At 41.5% G+C, this 19,523-nt stretch overlaps 2 protein-coding genes across 3 annotated transcripts in view; both read right to left on the bottom strand.

Annotated features, from left to right (window-relative positions):
- Positions 1-381: 381 nt before the first annotated feature.
- On the bottom strand, positions 382-8,023 carry dusp7 (dual specificity phosphatase 7). Its single transcript, XM_059538431.1, has 3 exons — positions 7,329-8,023; positions 5,155-5,583; positions 382-1,296 (listed from the first exon to the last, which is right to left on the bottom strand). The coding sequence occupies exons 1-3, from the start codon at positions 7,702-7,704 to the stop codon at positions 986-988; spliced, it is 1,116 nt and encodes a 371-aa protein (XP_059394414.1). The 5' UTR covers positions 7,705-8,023; the 3' UTR covers positions 382-985.
- Positions 8,024-13,860: 5,837 nt separating this feature from the next.
- poc1a (POC1 centriolar protein A) overlaps positions 13,861-19,523 on the bottom strand; it is a 79,891-nt gene continuing 74,228 nt past the window's right edge. For both annotated transcript variants that reach the window (XM_059537035.1, XM_059537036.1), the window contains exon 11: positions 13,861-14,324. In XM_059537035.1, the coding sequence (XP_059393018.1) occupies positions 14,232-14,324 (93 nt within the window). In that variant the 3' untranslated portion in view covers positions 13,861-14,231. The remainder of the gene's footprint in view (positions 14,325-19,523) is intronic.

Raw genomic sequence — 19,523 nt, 5'->3', positions numbered from 1 at the left:
TCGGGTCCAGTCGCTCGTTCCTGAGGCCAGGAACGCCCTCGCTACACACTGTTTGCCGCACGGGAGCAGCAAGAGTAGTTAAAAAAACAGTCCTCAACATTCGGTGACGTGCCACGTCTTGAGAGGATTGCATGCCCAAATACATCGAGTGAATACATATACTCTTACGTAGAAATTAATACAATATATTCATACTGTAATGAGAAACGCCAAGGCCAGAAGGTGAGTGAGCCCGGAAGTTGGGACACAAATGTGGATCTGTCGATCTTGCGGTTAAGGAACAATGAGCTTTAAGTGCACGCGTCGTCCCACGCAGCTGCAGGGCCTCGTCACAGCTTAGGACTGGCAGCTCCTCTGAATGTCTCTTTCTGTCCGTGTTGGAGTACCGCTTTTAAGTGCCAAGAAGAGAAAGGCTTCGCCACTGTGCAAAACGCATTAGGTCATTGCAAACGTAGAGCGAGAGAGAGAAAATAAAGAGGGGGACGGCTCACAATGTTTGTTTGTGTTGGTTTGGTCGCCAACACCATCACTACTTTGGACAACATGGTTCTGCACAGAGGAAAGAGACAAGGGTATAGAAATGGACAGAATGCATGTATGGTACACCTCTCGGCTTTCGCTCGAAGAACGAATCAGACCCTACGTTCTCATCCGGTTAGAAAAGCAATATCCCATGTGGTGCGTTGGCAGCCTTGGAGACGGGAGGGCATCTGCAATCAAAGCTTCCTTCTCTTCGAGCCAATCGCTGTGCAAAAGTCTCACGTATCAAACCGTGACAGAAAAAAGGAACAGTCTATTCCATGAAGGCAAGAAAAGCTGCATTAAAATCCACCGGAGGGCTTTAGAGGGGCCCGTATGCTTAACCACCCTCCGTTCCTCCTTTCGCCGCGGCTGCTGGCCTGTCCTCCAGGTCAAAAGCTCCCCTGGAGATGGGAGATAAACATTCAAAGGGTGGCTGCTCCCACCCAGCATCCTCTGCTGGCCTTCATGTGGACTCCAGCGTGTCCAGCTGGAACATGTTGTGATTGGTGGGCGTGGTGAAGAAGAGCTGGTCGTTGGGCGTAGAGCGGTTGTCGCAGGGACTGTTTAGCCCCAGTGTCCTCTCGAAATCCAAAAGCTGCCCCATGAAGTTGAAGTTGGGCGAGATGTTGGACTTCTTGCGCTTGACAAAGTCGTAGGCGTCGTTGAGCGACAGGTTGAGCTTCTGCATCAGGTACGCCACCGTGACGGTGACTGAGCGACTGATGCCTGCAAGGCAGTGCACCAAGATGCCACACTTTTTGGAACGAGCTTCATCTGAGGAACAGAAGAACATAAAACAAATGAGCCTCGAGTGCCAGAGCAACTAAATCTCACATATACAGATTACAAGAATGACCTCTGCATCAGTTTGGGAGCATGAAAAATTCCCACATCCAATTACAAAAATGTTTTGAATGCGGAGGGTCACTTTGTGGACTAGCTTTAAGATACCTAGTAGGTTTAATTGATAGATTTTATGCATTAATAAAAGAGGTGCATTTAGAGACTTGGCTTTGGCTTTTAGTGTTTTAGTTTTACTTTGACAAACCCACCAGCTTCAATTATACATTTCTAAGACAACTACGGCTCTGTGTACACATTCAAAATGAGCCAAAATGAGTGTTTGGTGCATACATTCAAAATAAATCTTTATACCATACTTGATGTGTCTGTTCAGAGCATCTCAAAATGATGTTGCCTTTTCGGAAAGGTGTTCCAATCTTTTTCCCACTGGACTGTGAAATAAGCTGCCCAACCAGTAGAGTGCATAAGTGCTGTCCATTTTTTCTGAACGCATTTCACCCCCATTTATTCTTCCCATAGGAATCATAAAAAGTCTTTGTTAAGGAGTTGAATCCCAGCATTACAACAAACTTGATTTGAAGCAATGAAAAAGAAAAGAAAAAAAGAAATGTCTACTTAAATGGCTTTAATGAGGGGGGAAAACTGGAATCCCATCAATAAAAAAATAATGAAATATAAAACTGTAAAGATTATATAGAGAACACATTTTACATTTACAGGGTTAGTTATTGTTCAAAATCAATTCCTCTAGTAAATGAACAGTATTTTTATTTCCAGAAAATGTTTTTGATCACATGCCCAGAGATGCTGCTGTTACATAAAAATATGCTGCTCATGACCAAAGCATTTTCCTAAGCATCAGTGAGTAGCACAGGAAGAATAATTATCTATTTTTGTGTGTGAACAGGACTGTGGACAGACACCTTTCTCTGCTGCGTTTGAGTTTTTAAGCTACATTAGCATTGTCTTTTAAAGCTTAAAGTCATAACGTCATCACACAAGAACCAATGAGGTTTGATGCTATGGACACGTTTGATTTAAAAGCGAATATAGGTTTCATTTTTACTCTGCTATCATACAAAGTCATCAAATGGTTTCAGAAGCACTGGAGTTGTTTGTATTACATTTTTGTTACCTGTAGAGAGCTTGAAACTTTCAGTTCACACTGACTTTACTGTATGGACAAACACAGTCAACGATGACGATGTGCATTTTTGGGTGAACCATCTCTTTAAGAGATGTGTCTGATGGGAGTCTGTGTAATCATACAGGGCTTCCTGTAGACCAATTAGTTGGGGGTTAAATCTCAACTTCATAAGGCTCCACTGAACTCCTGAAATGGCCAATCACGACACCAAGTCTGCTTCAGTACAGTAGCGTTCAGTGGCCGATGATAAGAGTGACGCGCTCTACAGCTCCAGTCAGCGGAGCCATGAGCGATTCACCCAGACAACGGTTAAAGTCTAGCTAACCCGTTGCAAACAGGTCACATGACAAAAGCCCTCTCTAAAGCTTTCTACTAGGTCTGACCCGTGAATGGGGAGAAGTACAGCTATACATTATTTAGAGACAAAGTGCATCTGGTTTTGTGGGGCATGAGCGCCATTAGTGCCAGGCGAGAGTAAAGTGGCCATTTCCTCTTCTCCGCTCGTGATGGATGTGGTAAGAGCGCTCCGAGCCCAGCTGAACCCTGAAACAATGAGGTCACTTCCCCCAGAAACACTGGCTCCACCACAGAGACTCATCAGAGCTTCAGTGAATTCATAAAACACAACCTACAGTATGTAAAACAACAGCGACCGCTGAGCTCTCCAGCTTCTGCTGTTTTTCATCTAAACAGGAAGTTCCTTTCAGCAAAGCTTCCTAAGGTTCAATAGGAAGCAACAGCACAATTTACACAAACGATCACATGAAAAGTGTGTTTACGCAGCACAAGTGAAAGTGTTCGGCGAGCGAACAGCAGCGTCCATCTGCATAACAGGATGTTGTGATAGTTCAGTGCACCAGTTTTCCCTTCCGCTTCTCTCATACCTGCTTACCTCATGACCGTAGGATAATGCACGGTTAACCACTATTTCAGATGATTGATTTTCTCCATTTCAGTCACCGTTGGAGTTTTGGTTCCTTGCCACTGTCGCCTCTGGCTTGCTTAGTTGGGAACTCTTTATTTCTGGCAGTATTTGATTGCACAGATACTATTTAAACTGAACTGAGCTGGGGGTGCTTTTCCCAAAAACAACTATGGTCGCAAGAGTTCATCAGAACTAACAACCATAGTTAGATAACAATGCTTTGGACGATGACATCACTGAATCAATGATGAACTGACTTTAACTGGAAAATGAGTGTTTACTATTGTCCTCTTGCGTTATTGACACTATTTTCCTGTTTTATACAGTAATCTCCAATGTATAAAGCACTATATAAATAAAGCTGTCTTGACCCAACATTGAACCTTGTGTCATCATGCACTCATCCTCATCTCATTCAGCCTCCTTTATGAGTGAACTATCCTTTGATTACCATTCACTTACACAGTTAACTCATCAACCAGATATTTCCCACGGTCTCAATTTATTTAAAGGTTAAGAATGAGCGGCAGAAACCAGAACAACAGGATCCAGTCGAAAGCACATGTATGTGAGATGCCAGACTACTGTCACGCGAAAACAGCTCCAGTGCGAATGGGAAGGTATTTGACTTTCAAAGACGGGTGGTGTTTCAGTAAAGCTGTACATGGCCACATTTAAAAGGATGTAAACAGTGAGCTCATACGCTTTCTATACCTACCACAAACACCACAGTGCAGACTTTTACCATTTGCAGCTCTTGAGGAGACGGAGTACAAAGACCAAGACCAAACTGAGCTTTTGTAATGCAGAAATATCCTCAGACTAGATGTTTTTAGGACATTTCTCTTAGAAAGTGTCAACCGTGATCTGCCGCAGACAGCACATAAAAACACTGACATCAAAACACCAGAGAAACTAAAACCGTTTCAGTCCTTATTTATCTGGAGACCCAAGCTTTGTTTTATTTTAAATGAGCAGGTTTGCTACCCATTCAAAGCAAACGATGAGGTGAAATCCGTGCGTGCTTTGTCTCGATTCACGCTCACCATTAGCGGTGGCGCTCTGTGATCTATGGCCTACATCGATCACTTCTGTACAGCTCACTGAATCAATTACATCCACTTCCTCTGCTGCACCCTTCCAGTAATGTTGTGCCCTTGTTTTACATCACCATGGGGAAGCCTGTCTGACCTGACCCGAGCTCGTTTGCTTGAGAAATGTCTAGAGATGACTATCTGTCAGATTTAAACAGTGCTGTTCTTCATGTAGATCGCAGGTGGACCGGTGGAAATCCAACCCAAACTGAGAGTCTAGGCAATGCCTCAGTTTGATTTGGAGCGATAGCCAAAAATATATTGGATGGGTCAAAATTATTTTTTCTTTTACGCCAAAAATCATTAGGATATCAAGTAAAGATCATGCTCCTTGTAGAGATTTTGTAAATTTCATTCCGTAAATATATCAAAACTTAATTTTTGATTAGTAATATGCATTGAGAAGAACTTAAACAACTTTAACGATAATTTTCTCAATATTTAGATTTTCTTGCTACCCTCAGATTTTCAAAATAGTTGTATCTCAGACAGATATTGACCCTTATGACTGGTTATGATGAATGGTTTTGCAGCCCTAGACGCGTGAGGTCGGGAAGTGTCCGGAGCTCAAACACATCCTGAGGTCACTTCCAGACACACAAGGAAAATAACAAACCACTCTGAGCTTCACAGATGTCAAAGGCCAGGAGGCGGAAACTTACCGATAAAAGAAATGGCTTCAGGGAAAAACTGAGATAGGTTTTGGCTCCAGTGATCAGAGATGGGGATCTGCTTGTACTTGAATTCCCCGTCGTGCTCGAACATGTTGGGCAGGTTGGGAGTGACGTTCAGGATGTACTTGATGTTGTACTTGCCCAGAACGTCCAGGTTGGCGGAGTCTTTGGCACAGCCCAGGTACAGATAGGGAAGGATCTGGACTGGGAACGCTGGTTGGTTACTGGGCAGGGGACTGCCCTCGGACTCGGTGGCGCTGCCCGGTTCCCGATCCGACTCGCCGTCAGAGCAGTCCGAACTGATCCTCAGACCGCCGAGACCCAGCACAGATGCCGGAGGAGAGCTGCTCGGACAGGAGCAGTCCAGATTCGTCTCGCAGTGCTCTGGGTATTCAGTCTGAAACTTGTTAAATCCTCCTAGAACACGTCAGATAACACACACACACACACACACACACTCATTAGCCAGCACCTCCTCATCAGATCATCTTACTGTACACTACATTCATGTATTCATACACAAACCACAGACAGATTATGATGCTTGAGCATGCATCACTTCGATTATGATATAGAATTATTAGCACGTAGTCTGCCTGATGTAAATAATTTGGTTATTAAAATGGTCTATAGCAAGATTATATGATTCCATACAACTAATTAGTATTTTATTTCGATTTTTTAATGTGTTTTAAAGAAGTCTCTTCTGCTCACCAACGCTGCATTTATTTGATCCAAAGTACAGCGGTAATATTATGAAATATTACTATTTAAAATAACTGCTTTCTATTTTAATATATTTATTTTTTTATATAATATAACAAAAGTGAGTTTTCAGCATCATTTCTCCAGTCTTCAGTGACACATGATCTTCAGAAATCAGAATAATATGATGAATCACGGTTTAAGAAACATGAATTATTATTATCAATATTTAAAACGATTCAGTAATTTTTTTCAGGATTCTTTGATGAATAGAAAGACCCAAATATCAGCATATATTGTAAATAAGAAGCTTTTGTAACATTACACCATTCAAAAGTTAATTTAATTTTTTTTATTTTATATATATATATATTTTACTTTAATCTAGCAAGGATGCATTAAATTGTGCATGTTAAGAACATTTATAAAAGTTGCAAAATGTAAGATAAATGCTGTTCTTCTGAACTTTCTGTTCATCAAAGCATGAATTCCAGCTGTTATTAATTACAACAGCCATAATGACTAGTTATTACATAAGCCAAACCACTTAACTAGCGAGATGAGACATGTTACAATTAAAACTGGAATAACTGTCATCAACAGCTCGTGTACTGAAGAGCTTGAGGACATATTTCACCCAAAAATAATCATTCGGTTATAAATTGACCCTCATGTCCTTCCAAACCTGTTTGACTGTCTTTAGTGGAAATTAATTATTTCTGTTTATTATTTCTATTTTTCCTTTAATATCTGAACCTCAGATCCTCGTTAAACTAGTGAACTAGTGTAACAACAACAACCAAAAAAAGATATTTTGTTAAAGTGTGTCCTATGAGCTGCTCGGAGATGAATGTTATGAACGGCGCTCCATGTCTTTTTTGTGAATGGCGGAGAAAACGATAAATACACAGGAAAACACCATTTCCACGACAAAACGCTCGACATATGCGTACATCCGAACGAAATATCGCACAGAACGCGTGTCTTAATCGAAAAGAGTGAAACTGCGTCGTGATTGAGCGCTTTCCGCCGTTCATTCATGAACCGCTTTCCCTCAGAAAGACAACATGGCGGAGCCCTCTCAGGAAACTAATGGAAAACATGTTTCTCTTTTTTTTAAAAGACTTGCTATCGAAACACGACAGGAGGGATAAAAATGGCCTGTCGTAAGGGAAATTGAGTTTATAAAAGTATTTCATGTGTCGAGTACTGTAATTGGTGAAATAGTTCTTCTAAATCACGTTAAGTTGAGCGTTTCGCCTCAGCGCTTGAGAACTTTTCTCACTAAGTTACTTGAATCCCAGAAAAACGTGAGGAGCGGGTCAGGTTCAATCCGTTTCCTTCTCTCTCACACACAAAGCGTCTAGAGCTCTCGGAGTTCTGAACAGTAACGTTAGACCACACGCACGGTTCTCCGGATAAACCGATCCCGTGCGCACCGGCGTCGGTTACCGTACCTTCCAGGTAGTAGGCTTTGCAGCCGTCGTCCCGCAGCTTGTGCATGAGGAGCCCGAGCACGGAGCCCTGCCAGTCCGCCGCCGCCGCCTCGTCGTACAGCAGCACTGTGTCCGTCTTACAGCGCCGCACGAAGCGCTCCTTGTCCTCGGTGTTGGGGATGATGGAGCGGATGGGCAGGTTGCCCTTCTTCAGCCTCCGCAGCATGAGTCCCGGGATGGCCAGGTTGATGGCGGACTCGATGTGCGAGGACTCGTAGAGCTCGTGTGAGCGGCAGTCGAGCAGCAGCAGCGATCCGCCGCCGGACTGGAGCTCCTCCTGCAGCCACTCGGCGCTTTTGCTCGACATCATCGCGCCGCTCCAGACGCTGTTTTTCATGGGGAGAGAGGGCGAGGCTGCGGTGGGAGCGATCAGGCGCTGAGAAGAAGTTCCCCCGTGGGCAAATCCATGCGCGTCGAGAGGTCTGGCTCTGCTGCTTCGGTGCGAGCTTCGCTCCGCTCGGCGTCCATAAGAGGCGGCTGCTGCGGGGAACACTCCGTCAGATCCGCGCCGAGCGCGCTGGACGCGGGGTAAGAGAGCAGCTCATGATCACTCGCCTGTTTGTCATCTTCTGACGCCTGTTTGACAGGCTGTAATAAACCGAACGCGTCAGGTCGGTGGGCGGGGTCTGCGCGGAGCATTTAAAGGCGCAGCACCTCTTTATTTTCCCTCGCAAAATATTCGTACAGTCTATGTCCTCATAACCCCATGGATTCAAGATTTTAACTTGTCACACACATGGTTATATGGAGAGCTTATGACCAAGTGAAATGTAACTCAGGTCCGCTCCATGGACAGTGCAATTATTAAACAAAACAAACACAAGAAAATTATATATAAATATGGTATGGAACAAGTGAGAAGTGATCAGTGCAGATGATATGTGTGTAAAAACAGAGAAAAAGAAAGTACAAAAGTAAATTAAAAACACAATCTAAGCGGAGTGACCTGGACGGCATCCGAACTCAGCGCAGCCATCTTGGAAGATTATTAGTCCTGAAGTAGATTGGTATCTCTTAGAGATCAGATGGGAATAAGAGGAGGCTGATTTAGAAGATGTTTTTGAGTATGTTACATAAGTATATCAAAACTGTACACAGATCTATACTGATGGGACTATGAAGCCAGGGACAGGAGTAACAGGATTTGGAGAAAAGGTTCCAGCAAAAAGAGTTGAAGTTAATAGAAGAACGTCTAACAGTTTAGCGCTATGAAAAGCACGAATGAAAAAGTAGATAAGGTGGCAAAGAGGGCATTGATGAAGAGAAACATAGAAATGCAAATAAGAATCAATAAAGCAGAAGTCAAAAGCATAATCTGGAGAGGAAAAAAAATGTGGCAAGAAATGTGGGATAAAGAGGGGCAAGGGAGACATCTATACCAAATTCAAAAGAGTATTAAAGAAAAGAGGGTATGAATTGGGAACAGGAGAGAGGAAATTGTGTTGACTAGGTTAAGGCTCTATAAATAAAACATTAAAAATGAACTTTAAATGCCTGGATGATGCTTAAATAACCAGAAAATGAAGTGTGCTGAAAACTTTAAGCAGTCAACTGTCTCAGATTTAATTACGTATCAGACTACGATTATACAAAACAAAATAACCTTATAATTCATGAACTTGGTTGAGTACAGTGCATAAACTGGTATAATAGTGCATAATGCATCATTTGGGCCGCAGTTATTTATCTGTATTACATCAGCTCAACAATAGACAGCAAAAGTTAAAAACATTATGAGCAGGTCAGGGTGGAGATATTTTTAATTTGCTGCGGATGAAAACGAGGCTATGAGTGATAGCCGCTGAGGTCCTAGATCACACTATTTCCACTGAAAGTCTTTTGTTAAGACATTTGGTCAGCTGAACAATCAATATGTCACTAAACACCTGTACAATCCACTGAAAGCACTGTTCAGTGTCAGTGTACTTCATTCCTGTCAGAGATTAAACACGGCAGCACGCTGACTGAGGTCTGCTTTAACCTCACTTCTAAAAAAATGATATGGGGAGCATGAAAAATTAGAAAAAATCATTTTACTGCTGGGACAAGATTTTACATTCTTATGAAATATTGAGACACATCGGTAGTAATGATGACTCATTCACAATAAAACTAAAAATAAATAGGGTGCATTTCATCATGAGTTTGTAGAGCCCCAGTTAAATGTTTTGGTATTGATGCATCTGCTTGAGTTGAGAACTCTGTGTGGATTGTGAATGTAGTTTAAAAGTTAATCTCATTTACTATCAAACCCCTTTCACACATCCAACCATGAAAGGTCTGATTCTTGTGCTAAGGCACGGCTGCGTAACATCTGATGGTTAAAGGGAATGAGCCATGTGACACGTGTTAATTCATAACATATGAGAGAGAGCCTGAGATAGTGTAGGAATGAGGCCAGCGTCACAATCATGTGACTGAAGCTCATAACTGATGAGATTCACATTACCTGGATTACCAGGCATGATGGGAGCAGTGAGATGCCCAGCCCGGACACAATGGTCTTTTATGCTTGCAGATGAGTTGTAGTTCCTCCAAACTGTCAGCTCCTTGTGTCTCCATCCTCTCATCCGAAAGGCCTCTCCACACCAAATGAACAGAGCTTGTCATACACAAGACGAGTGTTCAAAAAACAGAGCCAGGTCTTTAAACACTTCTGTTGGCCTATTTTTATTTCTTTTTCTATTTCAGGACACACTGGATGAATGTGGTAAACACTGATATATCACCATAACCGCCCCAGATGATTGATCACAGCACCTTACGACAACTGTTTTGCATCACGTTTTCTCAACAGTTCTTTACTCTATTTAATGAAAATGAGGCACTATCTAATAAAATGTCCAAAAAAGATTATGATATATTTCTATCATGTTCTCAGACATGATGAAATCAAGGCTTTGTGAAGAATAACCTGTGTTCTGGTTGATGTGAATCACGCTGCCTTTGTGCCTCTGTCCGTCATTCGTACGAGCAAAGGATGATGGTCAGGAAACCACACTTAGCTTTAATTTCCTGCTGGATCCGGGTCCATGCCAACTGTACAGCGGGCTAAACGTGCATCCGACGAGGACAAATACACTAGTGCTTCACCAGCACAGACACCGACGCGCTTCACGAGAGCCTCGTGCTTGTGCTGACACAGTGAAAGAGCTCCAGCGAAGTGCTTGAGCATTAAAGCGCTCTCGAACGTTAATGTCAGAGCGCTGTAGCCCATGGCTTGATGAGTGACATTGACCCCAGCTAGGGTTTCACCCTCACAGCACCGACTCCCACGCCTCGACTGGCATTTCCTTGCATCCATTTCAGCCTGGAAAGCCCATTAATGTAACCCCAGTGGTCCTGGAGCGGCCGGTGAGGAGATTCAGGAGTGAAGCAGAGATTCAGAGCCAAGAGCCTGAAGTGATCTCAAACACAGTTGCACACTAAAGCACTATCTTGCAGGTGCATCAGAGTCGGCTGGGGTGCTGTACTTTGTTCAACTATTCATGAAGCAAAGGGTGTGTTGTGTTGTGTCGTTGAGATCCTTGCTCTATGAGTCCTTAGAGAATCCAGGCAAACCGTTAAGAGTCTGGGATTGGGATTCAACTCTGAACTGCACTTGTTTGATAAAACATTCATATTGGGAAACAGTACAATTGAAAACAGCTGTTTTCTATTACTCCAGAAAACAAACTAATGTGTGACTGAAGAAATCTTCACCAGGGCCTGTATGACTAACCTCTGTGCAACCCAAAAGAAGACGCTTTGAATAATGCACCTGTCACTTTTACCCATTCGATGACAATGAGATGTTTTTTTTTTTTTTTTTACAATTTTGTTGTTTTTGTTTTAAACTGATAGTAAAAAAAAAAATTAAGAAAAATTAGTGATGATTTTCAAAAAGGAAAATGACTGATGTACGGTACTATACATATTTAACTAACCAGCAGGTTTGGAAAATTAAACTTCTGTGGGTTAATTCTTCAGTGAAACCTCTTCATATGACCCGGGGTTATTCTGCAGAATCATTAGAAGGCTGTTTTTCTTTGTGTTTGAGGGCTGAAGCTGGAAGAGGTGCAGCAGAAGCGAGTGGAAACATCATTCTGCAGCTCATGCGTGGGCCGCTCTGTGTGGTGCTCAGGGGGAAGACAAGGCCTGGATTCCCAGACAAACATCGAGCTGATCCTCGAGGAGGGAGAGGAAGCAGGGCTCGAGCAGCGTTAGCAGTCAGGAGCACATCGCTACTGCTGCTCTCTGATAAACACCTACTGGCCTACAGTTAAACACTTCTTAAAATAGACGTCTGTGTCATACGGCACACAGAACTGAACGTTCAGTCTGCCAGAACACAAAACCACATCGCTCGTGCTGCTTCCCATTCACCACTGAACACAGAGACGTCATCAAGATATCTACAGAAGAAATCACTGCTGTCAATCAATCAGTCTGCATAAACCCCGCCCCTTTCTTACAGTCCAAACTCACATTCAGATCCGCCTCTGACCAAGAAATGTCCTGCCATTCATGTTTTTTTTTTTTTTTAACAAAGTGGTAAAGGAATAGTTCTGAGTAATGTGTGGAACATTTACTCCCCCTCATATGATGCAAGATCAGGATGAGTTTGTTTCTTCATCAGATCAGTGTCTCAGCAATGGATGCTCTGCAGTGAATGGGTGCCGTCAGAATGAGAGTCCAAACAGCTGATAAAAACATCACGATAATCCACAGCACTCCAGTCCATCAGTGAACATCTGGAGAAGACAAAAGCAGAAACACATCCTGCATTAAGACGTTTGTAACTTTAAACTACTGTTTCCAGCTAAAATATAAACTTTAAACTAAAACCATCAACCCTGTTAGCTTTCTGAAGACACGGTTATATTCTGACATTATTGTTTATCATGTGGTTGGTTGATTATTATGTGGTTCTGTTGTGGGTCAGATTGACTCATATTGGTTTCCATGCAATGCGCCAAAAATGAAAGAAAAAAACGAAAACTACTGTGGCTTGTCAGAGACTAAAAATGATTAAATATCTGAGAAATGTAATAATTCGCATCAGTTTTATCTATTGTGTAAGGGGTCTATTTGACAAGCATATTACTATGTTCAAAACAAGCTGCACACATGCCTTTTTTCATGACTACTTTAGTGACTTTTTACACACTGAGGTGCAAGCATACATTTTTATCTTTATCTAAACGTTATTTGTACTTAGTGTAGGTAGTATTTACTGCTATTTGTACTTCCTCTGCTTTTGTATGTCTTTTTCTCAAACCCACACTTCTTTTCAGTGCTGCAACAGACTAGTCATTCAGATCCAAACAACTAACAAACAAAACCAACCTTTGACAGATCGTTTGACTCTGAAACTTTTCCTTAAACTTAAGTTCTCATGTATATCATATATCAGTGTTTGGTTAATTAAAACAAATGGTTTTCCTATTTTTTTTTTTTTTACTTTAGCGTTTTTCAAAGTGCTGATTTTTTGGCAAATTGCATGCAAAACCATTGGGGGTCAAAATTTTTTTCTACAGTTTTTGTACAGCCTCTCCAAAAGCACATCTGTTTATCAAAACTTGCATGTTGTAAATGAGATACATGTCCAAAATTTCAAAAAGTAGTAAATCATTTAATCAGTATTTCGAGCAGTTTTCAAACTGAGCGTGGGTCATATTTAACAGGGTTAAAGACTGCTTCTTCAGCAGAGTTTGGAATCTACTTTTAAATCACAGAATGACCCTCCATGTCCTCAGAGAAAGACACTCATCTGATGGCGACGGCAGTTCTGGGGAAAACACATCCAGATGTGATCTCCATAAAGAGCCAAAGAGAGAGAGAAAAATGAGGCTGACTAATTCTTCCCCGGCCCACGGACCACACATGTGCAGCACGAGGCAGAGTAACACTCAACTTCTCTCCTCTCACCAAACACACACACACACACACTGAACAAGCGGTGAGTAACGGCCGATTGTAATTAAAGGCCCTTCGTTAGCCTGACTGCACGATGCACTCTTCAGTGGGTTTGTTTGCTGCTCACCTGAACTAGAGCGAACTCATTCACCTGGAAACAACATGATCTACAGTCAGTCACAGATGGGGGCTTCTATCATAACACATTGCTAACATGTTGTAGAATTTTTTAACACTGTATCAAAGTCACAGTATTTACATGATTCAATGTAATAAAAACATTACATGAAGTACATTATATTGTGCATTCTCATAGCCTGTATTCCTGTTTTCTAAAATCAGTTAATCGACTGTGTCGTGTCTATCACTCTCCAGCTGACACTATATTCACTATATGACTCGAGCTCTTAAACCTCATTACTTTGTTACGGCACAGCTTAAACAGAGAATTACTAATCAGTATTCAGGAACACTATTAGTTTCACAATTTACTGTAATAAACAGAAAGAACAACAGTTACCACAGGATGATAAACAAACACATTTTACTAGTAAGTGAAGCACATCAAAACTGTAAGAAGTCAAAACAGCATATGTAAAAAATTGACAAGTTTTATGTAAAACAGGACAAATGCATACTACTTATCTAGCAAGTACAGAAAAAAAGGCTTCATGTTATCAGATTTTAGCCAAGTATGAGTTTCAGTTTGTGGTTTAAGGTTGGATTACAGTAGAGCTGATGCTGCGGCCTGCAGCACGTCCATCCTCACACTGCTGCTACTGCAAAACAACACAAACGTCTGCCTCCAAATAACACAGACTCTCAGGCATTCAATTCTCTCTTATCACGGTGGCTCTTTAACATACACATGTTGGGATGAGAATGCAGTTTTAACAGTGGTTTGTGAGCTGTAAACTGTTTGAGGAGGTGACAGTGAGGTAGCTGTAGCTCCAGTAGATGGTTGCATCAGTTCTCAGAGACGGACCGACGCTGCATCTCCATACACTCCTTCAGTTTATCCTCAGTCAGAGTCAGTCGCTGCTCCAGAATGGCCACCGTCTACAAAACAAGAACAGAACAGTCACGAGATTGACTGAAAGAGACACTTCCAATCTGAGTTTATGTATAAAAAAAAGAATAAAAATGTAACTATGAGTTGGTGTATGAACTTGTACAATTTGTTGTGTATGAAAACAAGATTTTTTTTTTTTTTTTTTTGTAAAAGGCCTAACCCTCAGTGTGGCATAAGAGATCAAACAACTGGTCACGAATGATCATACCAACGAGATACATTTTAGTAGTATCTTGAAAAATGCACAGGATTTAGCTGTGCGGATAGTGTTAGGAAGATCTTTCCACCAGCAAGGAACAGTGAATGAGAAAGTTTGCAGCGCAAACTTGTATGCTGGTCAGCATACATTAGCTCATGATTTCTGGCTGTTGGGATTATTTATGAAGATTCTAGCGGGATGGTGACATTGTGCTGTACAGTTGGAGATGCTTGGGAGACTAAAGTTCTGTCTCCACAAGATAGTGTTGCAGGAGATGACAGGTTTCATGTATGTCAAGATGTCTGCCAGGACAGTCTGAGAGCTACTGTGGGATCATCTTACTGAAAATAAAGAAAGCTTTGTGTCATCAACATAGCAGTGGTAGGATAAACCATGTGCCTGTATGATGGGTCCCAATGATGTAGTGTATATGGAGAATAGTAGGGGTCCTAGAACAAATCCTTGATGAACCTCCCTGACCAGATGATGTGCTTTGGACTCTTTCTCTCTTCACTCAAGGCAACCCTGTAGGACCTACCTGTGAGATAAGATTCAAACCAGAGAATTGGAGTTCCTGTGATGCCCAGTGGTGAAAATAAGTTGGACAGAAGGATCTGAAGGTAAACAAAGGCAGATAGAGCTAGCAGAATGAGAAGTGATGTTTTGGAATCAGCTTTAACAAGCCAAGGGGGTTTAGAGACAAGATAGTCTCAGTTGTGAGTGACCACTTAAATCCTGATTGATTGTTGCCCAGCAGGTTGTTTTGTGAAAGGAAAGATAATTCCTGGTGGAAAACATCTCATTCAGATGTTTGAATGAGAGGAGAAAGACTGTCCATAAAGTCAAGTGAAGAGTAGGTCAAGCAGTAGAGTTACCGAAGCCTGCTTGAATGTAGTACTGTATTTTAGCTTATGTAAAGGGGAATACATTTTTTTTATTTACATTTATATTTACTTTATTTTTATATTCAGTTATCAAAACTCAATTAAGTGGTAATTTAACACATTGAGCATCTGACTGAAACACTGCCAAAACACTGATTTTCTTTACATATTTTTCATGAACAATCCATGCTGAAGTATGCAAAACAAATATATCATCCCATGAACAGGCCTTTCGTTAAAATGTGTTGATACAGCAACAGATCCGTCCTGTGTGCAAGTTCGGGAAAAAGTGTAAAGGATAAGCAAGTCGTGGATGTGTTGCTAGAGGCGGTCTTGTGCTGACACATTCGTCAGTGTGACATCATAACGTGGGGAAGCACAGAGCGAGTTGTTTTTGCAGCTGGATTCAATAAATGAGGAGGAGGGTTCGAGTTCCAAAGCATACTGTATAGTATGTTTTCATAGTACAATAAACTCTTTCTGTCAAACAAGCAAACTAAATCTAACGCTTTAAAAAGGATATGTGATGAAGAATCAAATAAGATGACAGCAAATCATAACAATGGGTATTTACATTGTCTTAAAGGGCAAAAAGCCCTAAAATATATGTAATACAAAATGCATTATGTGTCCATGATAGTGTGAGAAGCTAAAGTTTCATACCATCTCAGTAGTGAGCTACTCAGATGGATAATGACGGAATGGAAAAGGAACAGAGTGAAGAACCATAAGGAAGCAAAATGAAGGACAAAGAAAAAGTGAGGGAGAGAAAGACATTCAAATTTAAGCGTGGGAGGGAGTCATAATCCGTCGTCACAAGAATGCATGAATGGCATCTATTTTGGCCGGCCCCAAACAGATGTGTCGTTCTCCTCGTAGACAAACCCGCGGGCGGAATACTAGCCCCCTCGTTCATGGCATGAGGCAGAAACTGAACACCACATCCTCTATGTGGGGCGGAAGCACAGACAGACCCCTCAAGAAAGCGGTCTTCTCTGAGCACGGCTGGAGAGAGGTGAGGAATGGAGGCAGGGTGTCTCGTGCCAGGGTCAGCATGATGTAGTGGGCCCATGGAGAGGAACACACTGACCTTAATGTAGTCTGGGGGCTGGGCCATTCACAACAGCACATGTGCGGTAGCAGCACTGAGAGAGAGTGTGTCCTCAAAAGAAGCTCCCCGGGAGAGATGAGCAACTACCGCTCATGCGTCGATTTCCTTACATTCAGTCCAAGATAGAAAGCTGGCAGCTCTTGAGAGGATATTACATTACAGAGACCATTTGTCACAACTGATTTTAATTTAATGCCATCCAAACCTTAAAGGGATAGTTCACCCAAAAATGAAAATGTGATGTTTATCTGCTTACCCCCAAGGCATACAACATGTAAGTGACTTGTTTCTTCAGTAGAACACAAACCAAGATTTTTTAAGTCAAACTGTTGTAGTCTATCACTCATATAATGTAAGTGGATCGGAATAAAAAAATAAAATAAATAAATAAACAAACAAAACCAAATTAAACCCTGCGGCTCGTGACGATACATTGATGTGTAAAGACACAAAACAATTGGTCTGTGCAAGAAACTGAACATTTATATTGTTTTTTACATCTGATTCAGACAATGTCAGAACTGTTAGAGTGTAAGGCGTCCTCTTCTTGCTTTACGGTGAATCGCAGACTTATAAGTGCATTAATTCCACATATCTCTCAAGTGGACCATTGACACTTTATCTACAATCTCAATTAGGAGTGTCAATGGTCCACTTGAGAGATACGTGGCGCTAATGCACTTATAATCTTATATGCGCTCTGCCATAAAGCAAGAAGAAGAAGATGCCTCTCCCGCCTGCTGCTGAGGACGCGCTCAGGAGCTCTAACAGTTCGGTCTTTGCGTGAATCAGAGGTAAAAAAAAACTTTACAAATACTGTACAGTTTCTTGCACAGACCAATCGTTTTGAGTCTTTACAAATTAATGTATCGTCAAGAGCTACAGGGTATAATTTGGTTTTGTTTGTGTATGTTTTTTTTTTATCATATTTTATCCATGATTCCCATCCAATTACATTACAAGACTGATAGACTGCAACGGTTTGACTTAATCTCAGTTTGTGTTCTACTGAAAAAACAAAGTCACTTACATCTTGGATGTAGCAGATAAACGTAAAATTTTCATTTTTGGGTGAACTATACCTTTAATATTAATGCCAGAACCTTGATCTTCTAAAATATTTTTTATCCCCCCAAAAATAAAATCTAGGCCAAATTTTTTAATTTTTTTTAAATAGCCATGTTTCCTCTATCAGGCCAGTGTAAGACATGGATAATAGCAGGTCAGATAGGGCAAACAGCCTCGAACCTTAAGTCCCGGGGTCAAGAATCAAGCTGTGTTTCACTGTCTGGCTCAGAGTGCTACTCTAAAACCGGTCCATAACATGCCTCCATAGGACTTCACAACAACACCATCACAACAGTGAGGGCGAGATGAGTAGATAAAGACCTAGCCCTCCAGCATTGATACCAGACTACTGATAAAACCTTACAGTGACTCTAATCTGTTAATTTGTGTCAGTAGTCCACATCAAACATGCTTAATCAAACTGATGTTTATCATTTTCACATAAAAAGAGTACACAGGAATTAACAAAACAACTCCATTAGGACTTTTAGGTCCATAGACATATAAAACATCTTTCCTATTGCACTATACTGTTATCCTTTCAGCCAGAGCGACAGAGGGAGCTCACGGACAGAAAACCTGAGTTATGATGTAATTTATTAAATATGCAGATGCAGGATTTTGGTATCAACAAAGGCATAGGGAAGAGACAAAAGAAATATGAAAGAAAATTACAACAAATAAATACAAAATTATAATCATATTAGCTTGTTTTTAATATAAAGTACTTTAAGATGTTTCAGGTTTTTCATAAGCGAAATGTGGATTCATTATAGCAATTGTTATTAAATGCAACCTTTAAGCATCGCATGTAAGATTCCCCCGGCTGTTGGCCCCAAAGAAGCCCCAATGAGGAGTGATCAAGCCCATGAAGTGACAGTAGAGATGCCTGCTTCTGACACACACTGATATGCTCACTTTTGACTCAATGTTGGAAATGTGGCTAATCAGGAGTGTTTCTTAGGGACATGCAAATTCTAAGTGTAGCCTTAAATTAACCGATAAAAGTAGCATCTTTAAGCTCATCCACCTTAAACGCCTAAAACAAAAAGTTAACAAAACACATCCAGATTAATGCGGCCAAATGCTCAAGGAACACATCCTTCTAAATCAGTGGCATTATTGTGCCATCTTCTGCTCTCTAAGAATAATTTTTAATAACACACTGGGAACTGATAACTATCCTTGGGTCGAAGTGTTTGATGGGATTGAGCCAAATTAAGTTCTTCCACACCCAACTTGACAAACGCTTTCTATATGAGCTTCATGTTATGCCTGTCATAATGAACAGGAAAGGGCTGTCCTCAAAGCACAGAATTTGTAAATGTCTAGAAAAACCATAAGAAACAGTCTCATTCCTTTATTATTCTGGGCCAATCATTGGCACGATGCTTTTGGGCAGGTAGTGTTCTTCTTGGCACCCTCCAAAACCAGATTTGTCCATCAGACTGCCAGATGGTAAAGTGTGATTCATCATTCTAAAAAACGTGTTCACACAGCTTCAGAGAGCAACGGCAGTGAGCTTCACACTACTCCAGCAAACACTGTGCATGCTGATGCTTACTCACGACCACGGACACGACTTCATGAAGCTCCAGACAAACACATTGTGTTGACAGCGCTTCCTGAGGCAGACTGGATCTGCACATTGACAGCTGAGGTTTTGACCGTCTGCTTCACAACGGTACATAGCAGTTGCTCCAAGACATTTACATTTAGCAAAAACATCAATCTGCTGACCATTCGATCAGGGCAGACATCTCATGCACAGACTTGGCATCCACAGTGCTAAGATGAGTGATATTTTAGTGTATCTGTCTGAAAGGACAGCTGTGAAAAATACTGAAATGAGAATTACAATCAAAGTGGTGGTACAAAAGAAATTCAAGGGTTTGGGTGTCCTAGTGGGCCATGTTGGTTTAAT

This window comes from Carassius carassius, chromosome 44, assembly GCF_963082965.1.
Source record: "Carassius carassius chromosome 44, fCarCar2.1, whole genome shotgun sequence".
Taxonomy (NCBI): domain Eukaryota; kingdom Metazoa; phylum Chordata; class Actinopteri; order Cypriniformes; family Cyprinidae; genus Carassius; species Carassius carassius.
This window is presented reverse-complemented; position numbering and strand designations above follow the sequence as displayed.

Bases quoted from the DNA above. Each gene is read 5' to 3' on its own strand.
- dusp7 (XM_059538431.1), bottom strand. From the start codon at position 7,704: ATGAAAAACAGCGTCTGGAGCGGCGCGATGATGTCGAGCAAAAGCGCC. The intron at 5,584-7,328 runs GTACGGTAACCG...GACGTGTTCTAG, and splicing joins CAAAGCCTACTACCTGGAAG to GAGGATTTAACAAGTTTCAG. The intron at 1,297-5,154 runs GTAAGTTTCCGC...TCTGTTCCTCAG, and splicing joins TGAAGCCATTTCTTTTATCG to ATGAAGCTCGTTCCAAAAAG.